The sequence below is a fragment of the Nelumbo nucifera genome, chromosome 4, assembly GCF_055504915.1.
Source record: "Nelumbo nucifera cultivar China Antique chromosome 4, China Antique-T2T, whole genome shotgun sequence".
In the NCBI taxonomy this organism is placed as follows: Eukaryota; Viridiplantae; Streptophyta; class Magnoliopsida; order Proteales; family Nelumbonaceae; genus Nelumbo; species Nelumbo nucifera.
In genome coordinates this window covers 28,166,677-28,175,301 of record NC_142652.1, presented here as the reverse complement: position 1 = coordinate 28,175,301, position 8,625 = coordinate 28,166,677, and the positions used below count along the sequence as shown (strand labels likewise).

Here is an 8,625-nt window from a genome sequence, read left to right as displayed (position 1 = left end):
AGGTTGGACCCGACGCGGACTGCCTTGTCGGGCTCGTCCTCGTCTAAGGGGACCAAGACGAGGTCCTCGACTCACTGGCTCATCCCTAAGGTCGAGACCCTCTAGTGGCAGAGCTTCTTTATTCTTGCCCTTCAGCATTGCCCAAAGTGCGTGAAGATTTGGTTCCCCATGACGGGTGGCATGCTGGTCCCCGCGAACAACTCCAACGCTGTGCTTGGTGGGAAAATTCAAGGCGAGGTTGTAGGGGGAGATGGCTGCCCAAAGTGCGTGAAGAGTTGGTTCCCCATGATGGCGTTGTAGGGTGAGTCAATCTTCATGACTAGGAACTTTGTCATCCTTGCCACCTGTTGGGGCTCCGTCCCAACAGTGACTGGTAGGGAAATCTTGCCCTCTGGTTTAACGATGCTACCAGAGAAGCTAACTAGTGGGGCGTCTACTGGTTGGTGGCACTCCAGAGCTATCTTCATTTTTTCAAAAACTTCGTAGAAAAGGATGTCGGCTGAGAAGCCACTGTCAACAAGGATCCTCTTGACTACGAAGTTTGCAATGACGACCGAAACCACCAATGCATCGTCATTGGGGACTGCCACCCCTTTCAAGTCCTCGTCCGTAAAGGAGAGGGGTTCTTTCTTCTACTTCTTAGGGGTCGGCCCCTAGATGTTCAGCTGCCTGGCATAGGCTTTGCGAGCCAAGGCCGAGGCTCCACCCGAGGCTGTACCTCCCACTATGACATCAATGACGCCTACTGCTTGTTGGTGGTGGTGCTACTGCTGCTGAGAGGACGAGGCGCCGGCCTTGCCTCCGACGTACTGCTTAAGGTGACCCCAATGAATGAGGGACTCTATCTCATATCTTAAATCAAAACAGTCATCGGTTCGTGGTCGGTACCTAGGTGGAACTTGTAGTAGTTTTTGGGGTTCCCCCTATGGGGGTTCTTCTTCAACTTTTCAGGCCACTTCATAAATTTCTCCTACCCGATCTGCATCAGAATTTGTGTGCAGGTGGAATTGAGTGGTGTGTACTAATTGTAAACCAAGGCCGAAGCCGGTGGCTTCCTCTTGTTGTTGCTGTTACTACAGCCCTGGTCTCCGTTCTTCCTCTTCTTCTCAAGGGTTCCATCCTGGTGCTTTGTGCCTCTCTCATGGGTGTCTATAGCCGAAGCCTCTTCGACGACAATGTACTTCTGAGCCCTTTCTTGGAACTCCAGCTTCATCTTCGGCTAGCTTTTGGCAACGAAGCATTTGAGAGCCGAGCTGGGGAGGAGCCCGTTAATAGCGGCATGCATAGAGACCAGGGGGTTGAGGTCACGGACTTCGAGTTCTTCTTTTTTGAAGTGGTCGATGTATGACCGCAAACTCTCTCCTCACTTCTGCTTGACAATCATCAGCGAGACAACGCTTTTCTGGGGGCGCCAGCTACTAATGAAGCGAGCAAGGAACATGATGGAAAACTGCTCCCACGAGTTGATGGATCGAGGTGGGAGGCTTGAGAACCACCATTGAGCAGCTCCCTTGAAGGTTGCCTAGAAAGTCCGACATGTCAAGGCATCAGAATATCCATACAGGATCATGAGCGCCCTGAAGCTCTCCAGGTGGTTGTCCAGGTCAGTGTTCTCGTCATACATCTCCAAGGTGGGAGCTTTCAAGTTTGGGGGTAGATACTCGGCGATGATGTCAAGGAAGAAGGCATCCATTCTCCTTGGGCAGCTGCTTTGTCCGACCGAGGTGTCAGTTCGGCCTTCCTTAACCTGTCGGAGCTCAGCTTTGACAACATTGACCCCGGCTCAGAGTTCGGCAAACATGGGGTCAAACATGCCCTACGTGCCATCCCAGTCTTCACGAACACGATGGTGTTCAACGCGGACTCCAGAGTGCTTAGAGTTGAGACCGCATGCTTCACGCTTAGCACAATGGTCGTTCAAGACGTCTCGGAGGTCCGAGACATGAGGGGAAGAGGCTCGACGCCAGCCCTCGGCCTTGGAATGGGCATTGGAGCGATAGTGGCATCCGCCTTCGTCCCTCGGATTGGTCATTTGGAATTGGTGATGCTGCTCGGAGGGCTGGCGGCTATCCTTTAACCATTTCGGTTCTTCCTCCCTTCGGCTGGGAGGTCTGGAGGTCCAGGAGAGCGGGTTGGTTGGACGACTACTACCGGACTCTAAGGGTCCACTGCGCGTGGCCGAGACTGGGGACTGATTGGCTGGTGGACCCATGCCAGCCCGGCTATGTGGACTCCCCAACGGGGTGGTCACCCTGGGGGTGGGTGACCTCCTGCCTGGGGGTAGTTCTGCACGACTCACTGTGTCAAGTACTCCAGGTGGTCGAGCACGGCCTGGAATTGTTCATTGGTGACAAGATTTTGTGTATTTCTTGTTCTTCATACCATGTTGGTTGGTTGGAGCTTGGGGACTTGTTAGCTTGTTAAAGTTCTTTTAGGGAATGTCCTAGTGACGCTTCCCACAGACGGCGCCAATTGTTGATGCTCGAAATGGCCGAGGACAACAAAGTAATTTCACCCCTAGACTCCGAAGGCTGGCCGAAGGCTTCGAAGGTTTAGAGAGCTTGCTGCTGAGGCCGAGGTATGCAGGCCGAGACGGAGAGGGCTCCGAATGTTGTAAAAGCTAAAGGCAGGTGGCCGAGGTGCTACAAGGCAAAATGTGTTAGAGGCCAATTCCAGATCCAGATGTCGATTGTATTAGATTCCTCCCCTTACCTAGAGTAGGGCACCCCTATTTATATTTGAGCTACCTAGAGGTAAGTGGAGACGAACGCCTGAGATGGGTGTCGTACAAGGGCAGTCAGAGAGCTCTATGGGGATGCGTGGGTGCTCCACGATTGACTCTGTACGAGAGGAGCAGAGTAACTCTTGTTGTAGCAGATCTCATTCCCGGATCTAGCGCTCGTGGGCTGGGTTGGGTCACCCCACATCAATACCCTAGCTAAAGGTTATGGAGTAGTGATAAGAAGACCAACTTTCTTATAGGTGATCGATCCCTTAAGTCATTCTAACTTCTAAGGTGAAGAGATGGATAATTGGATGGTTCTCCTTTTCTCAATTATATAGAGCAGGCAAACCAATTACAATTTCGATTTAGGCTCAATTTGGAAAGAGTACAAATACTTACAAAATACAAGGTTTTAAACTCTACATATTTGTATTTGTACTCCTTCCAAACTGAGCCTAACAAACTATGCATTGGAAAACACTGTTGTGGTCATTCTAACAACAGTTTACAATATTGAAGCTTTTTGTAGTCATTATAACACAGCACAGTTTGCTGTTAATCCTCATTTTTATATACTAGTAATTTGAAAAACATAGTAGAGTAACATAGATAAAATCAGTAAAAGTTCTCATGAAAGTGCTGCATTTAGGAAGTAAACACTATGCAATTAACAAGGAACTAGTACAAAAAGGGTTGAGACTTGAGACAAAAGGCTTACTGCTACAAAACAGTGGGATATTAGCCACCATACTTGAAGCTTTAATTTTTAATCCTCCCAAAAGGAAAAGTTGGAAAACAGGAAAACAAAACCAGGCAACAAACATTTACATGAGCATTCATCTGTTGTGTTTGATGAGATGAGTGGTAAACAGAACACTACTGAAGCACCAAAAAGGCAAATGAATTCCTCGGGAGCAAATCACTTCATCTTGCGCCATAGCCACGACATTTCACCAAGGGGCGGCGACTTACTGAGAGGATACGATGCATTTAGCTAGAGAACTACATGGTATTAACAGATTTACACTACTGACTACTCCTACTGCAATCCATTTAGCTTGAAATTGGCATTGGTTCTCTATAAACGAGTTCAAATATGCTGGATTTTATGACCAACCATGATCATATGCCATATGTGAATTAGTTGGTAGGTTGTCCAGCTCTGCAAATCCACCATCGAAAAATTCATTCTGTTGGATAGATGTTGTGAGGTCTTGATGCTGAGTGGAATACGCCTCCATATAACCTGTAGAGAGTAGTTAAAACAAGTTAGAGTTGGTACCCAAATGATGGGTCGTCCTCGTCAATCCTCAATAACTAGACCCTGATGAACCAGGGGTAATAAAAGTCAACTGGTTCATTTAGGCATGCAAATATGGAATCTTAAGGCTCAGTTTGGAAGGAGTACAAATACAAATATGTACAGTGCAAATACATACAAAATACAAGATTTTGCACTGCACATATTTGTATTTGTACTCCTTCCAAACTGAACCTAAGGAGGCAAATTAACAAGCCAAAAAAACCATTTGTGTACCTGGAGTGGCCACTAGAGCATTCTCAGATAGATTATGCCCATCTAGCTCTTCCAGCGAACCCCATTGATTGTATGCATCCTTAATCAATTGATCTACTTGCGCCTGAAAATTTTCGTTTGAAAGACCAAATTAGTATGATCACCATGTCTAATGGAATGTAGCTAGAGTGCGGTGCATCTGAAACAACTGAAAGCGAAGCAAATATACCTTCTGAGAAGTGGTTAAGTTGGAGATTTGGTAGTTCTGGCCTTGAGGCATGATAGCTACAACTTGACATATAGAATTCAAATATATGGTGAAGCCTCGTCCAAAGCACCTATATAGCTTGTTATCCACTGGGCACATCTTGGCATGCTTGATCGTCGCTTCCCACATCTTGTCCGACATCCCCACGCCCAATACCTGCGCCACCCAACATATATATAACAATTCAGCTTCTAAGAAATTGCCTTTAGTTATTGACATTAGTTAGATCAGTAGTGACAATTAATATATATATATATAGCAGTATTATTAAAGGTTAAATCTGTAAAGAGTACCAACAGATATTGGTTAATTACCCTTCTTAGCTTGGCGTAGTCAACAACCCAGAGCTTCAAGAAGTCCTGAACTGTGTTAATGGCCTCCGAGGCTAGCTTCTTATGGAAGGCTCCTTCTTTTCCTATCTTCTCCAGACGCCATACTTCGTCGTCTAACATTGGTGGGTAATGCTTCTTATATACTGTATAGCAAAGAATTTAACATAAAAATATTTAATCTACTAATTATTTTGAAATTGATCCAAAAGAATAGCAGATGATTTGGCGTATAATTAATGGCAGGATAAGTGGCCTCCGGCTCATATTTTAATTTTTAAGAGATAGCTAGCTCAGTCTCAGACCGTTATTCTTTCCATAGGCTAAGATCATCGTTTCGGCCATTCAGGTTCGTTTATTTTTGAATATAACCATCCCTGTCCCAGGATCTATGGCCATCATTCACCATGCTAAATTGCTAATGAATTGATTGATTAACTCTAGAGACTCCCAAAAGATAGAAACGGTAATCAAAAGTTGTATAATGGAATCTTTCGCTTTATGTTGACCGGAGTCAAGCTTTCATATTTGATTATTTCCAACTCCAAGGGTTTGTCTAGGCCACGGCCCACAAGCCGAAAAAGGCATAAGGACGCGAAATTGTGGTGTCGGGCCCACGAGCCCATGTGTTGCACACTGAAAGTATCATGACACAACATCTTGTGGGTTCCATCCAAGACCAAGAGAGCCTCTCTCCCAGGATAGAAAAAAATGGTTTCACAACCATAACCTTTTTGGCTTCTTTTGGAGGAGGGAGCTGTGATAGGACCTTCCTTCCACCGTCCATACAACAATAATATATAATATTTGGTCTGTGCTTTGACCCCCGGGTCCCACACAACAATATGTCCGGCTGTCCTGATCATTTCATTATCGATATAGAATAGGTTGCAAGACATGGGGGCCCATACGAAATAGGGTCATGTGGCCCAGATTCAAGTTTTACCTCTTTTCAGAAATTTAAAAGAAAAAAGGGCTTTACCTAACGAGATTTTTCTAATAACTTTTTTTTTTGTTTTTTTATAGGCCAAGAAAAATCAGGTTCGACCAGCCAAGAAGCTGAACCTGATTTATTCATAGATATATCAGACAAAGACAAGCCCAAATAATTAACAAGTATGGCCATATGGGTTGAAGTTGAACTTCTCGACCCAAACCCAAGCCCAATTAATTAGCTCTCCATGGTCTCATTGGTCTGTCATCTGTGAACCTGAACCGGGTAATCCGGTCTTTGTCAATTGTCATCTGCTTTAAAGGGTAGGAACTAGAGAATTTGTTAAAATGTCTGGAACCAATCGTAGCATACTCTAGTCTAGAAAACAAGCCAGATTCATTGTAAGAGAGTTATGACTGATGAGTAGAACAAACTTACATTCTCCTCGGTGATCTTTAACAATGAAGGGCTCGGTCTTGGCTTCACGTATCCTAGCACCCTGATAACTTCCCGGAGCCACCCTTGCACCCAATCGGAAATGCCGACTGCGAATCCAACTCGAGTTATCAGTAAACGAGAATTCCCCGATGGAAGCATACCCATCCCTCAAGGTTACGGCCACATCTCCGGTGAGCAATGGCCTTTTCCCTGCTCTTTCTCGCACAATTTTGTTATTGAATTCTTCACTGCTCCAATCCTCTCGTTCATCAGAAAGGAAGTCTCCGTCAAGAACAACGATCTCTATTTTGATCGGCTGCGGGAGGGAAGTCCGAAACTGCTGACCGCCTTCAGTGTTCATGAGAAAGATCTGAAGTGGTCTGTTGTCTACATCTTCAAGTTTGCTCCCCGTGAACACTGGGAGTGAAAGCTTATTGCTGAAACTCAGTATGTAGCTTGAAGGTTCAAGTGCTCGGAATTGCAATGAAGGAGATCTAAAGATATTAAAAACGAAGTTGTTATGCATTTGTGAGTTTATTGAAAAATAAATGAATAGTAGCATATATTAATATCAATATATATATTACCTTTGCAGCTGCAAGCGTGCACTGCGTCTCAGCCCATGTTCTACCTCTTCTTTCACCTAAACAAATAGAGAATGTTATGCGATATAAAACTAAAAAGCATAGTTCTAATTTTATAACTAGCTCTCTTTGTTTATGATCATCTTGTTTTTCTTTTATGTTCAAACAGGATACATATATATAGATTATTTCCATTTTAGTTGTTGAAAACAGGTGGGCTATCTAGTACTAATCCGATCCAAGCATTGATTATATATTAATAAAGAATAAATGTACTAATCAAATGCAAGATCCTAAATATATAACAAAGTTAGGTTATGACATTTAATGTTAATCTTTTACCTAAAATAAAATAAGACTTTGCATGGACTTGGTCTTCCAAAGACAGCAAGTAGTAGATATCAATGCAGAAAAACAACAAACGAGCAAATTATAGAACATTGAAGGATGTAACGTTGGTTTGGTGAAACTATATTATATGGGTGAGAAGTGTTAATAATTAATATGTGGAGGAGATGTGGAATCTTTGATTTTTAAAGTGTCTCTTCAAACTCGAAAATTAAAAGGTTGTAAAATCCAAGAGAGAGGAAAACCCATGTCAGTAAAAGAGTTTATTGAATTCAGAATAAGAATGTTTTATGGGAGTTTATTCTTCAACATACCACTCTTCTAATCAATGGCTCCAAGGCTGAACAGAAGTTTTGTAAGGATTTCACCATCACAGCTTCAGAAATTACACTGCCAAGAGAGAGGAAAACCCAAGTCAAAACAATAGTAAATTCATCTAAATCATTCATAACATCTCATCTTTAGGCTTTCTTTTTTCTTTCTTTTTTCTCTCTCTTAAGAAGCAAGTGAATTGAGCATATAGCATTTCAAAATAAGTTGCACTGAAGTGCATAAGAACAGATTACGAAAAAAAAATCAAATAACAGATGGGAGTTTGGAAAAGACACAGATGTACGGAAAGTATCGAAATAACAGATTTTGAATTCAAATTAGACAAGACACAAGAGCTGAATTTTTCAAGAAAAAAATAAGTAAAAATACTGCTCAGAGAGCGAGAGAGAGAGAGATGGAGAAGTCGAAAACTATTATGTGGAAGAAGGATAGAGCATGGAAAAACCGGCTTCTTTTACACAGAACACGAGAAAAAGTAAAAGAAAACAAGAAATATTGGATAAAATTGAATACTGACGCAGCAAAAGAAGGTCTGGTTTTCATCTTTTTGCCCTCCGGCTCAGCTGGGTCCCGACCGGAATCATCAAGAAGCCTTTTGGCTGCCATTCTTTCAAATAAGAACTGCGTCTGCGTGGAAAACAACAAAGAGATGGATGGAGAAGGGGTGTGTCGAGAAAAGCTTAGAAGAGAGCTGTTATCAGCGGTAACCACCGTCTCGGCGCTCCCTCTGCTGAAATATAGGGCGGGAGAACCCATAGACCGTAGGAGGATATTAAAATAGAACAAAAATTAAAAGAAATTACCTAGAAGTGAAGACGAAATAACTGGGAAGCATAGACAACGTGGAAGCGCATTACATCATACGTGTTCACGTCATTCCACCAGCAAGTCAAACCAATCTATCTCACTCTCTGGCTTTCGGTTTTGGCTCTGCTTGTCTTGTCCACAAAATTAATCCATGAGCTCCGTAGTGGATGGAGCCCATTAAGAATTGGGCTCGGCCTTTTTACATGCTTTGTTTTATTGTTCATTTTTGATGGTTCACCAAAAATAATAAGCAATTAATATAGATTCTTACCTCTCGAAAGTTAAACTATCAACAGGTTAACCATAACTCATAAGTGAATTGAGATCGAATCCCGCCTTCATC

At 43.3% G+C, this 8,625-nt stretch overlaps 1 protein-coding gene across 2 annotated transcripts; it reads right to left on the bottom strand.

Moving 5' to 3' along the window:
- Positions 1–3,339: 3,339 nt before the first annotated feature.
- Positions 3,340–8,234, bottom strand: LOC104602900 (protein SAR DEFICIENT 1-like). Of its 2 annotated transcripts, XM_088904477.1 has the most exons (9): positions 7,993–8,234; positions 7,457–7,532; positions 6,798–6,853; positions 6,211–6,704; positions 4,824–4,984; positions 4,471–4,665; positions 4,263–4,365; positions 3,843–3,971; positions 3,340–3,696 (listed from the first exon to the last, which is right to left on the bottom strand). In XM_088904477.1, exons 1-9 carry the CDS (start codon positions 8,229–8,231, stop codon positions 3,650–3,652), a joined length of 1,500 nt encoding a protein of 499 aa, XP_088760603.1. In that variant the 5' UTR covers positions 8,232–8,234; the 3' UTR covers positions 3,340–3,649. The 2 variants fall into 2 exon arrangements, with proteins under 2 accessions (XP_088760603.1, XP_010265059.2); XM_010266757.2 differs by lacking the exon at positions 3,340–3,696 and having other exon boundaries at positions 3,700–3,971; positions 7,993–8,232.
- Positions 8,235–8,625: the final 391 nt, after the last annotated feature.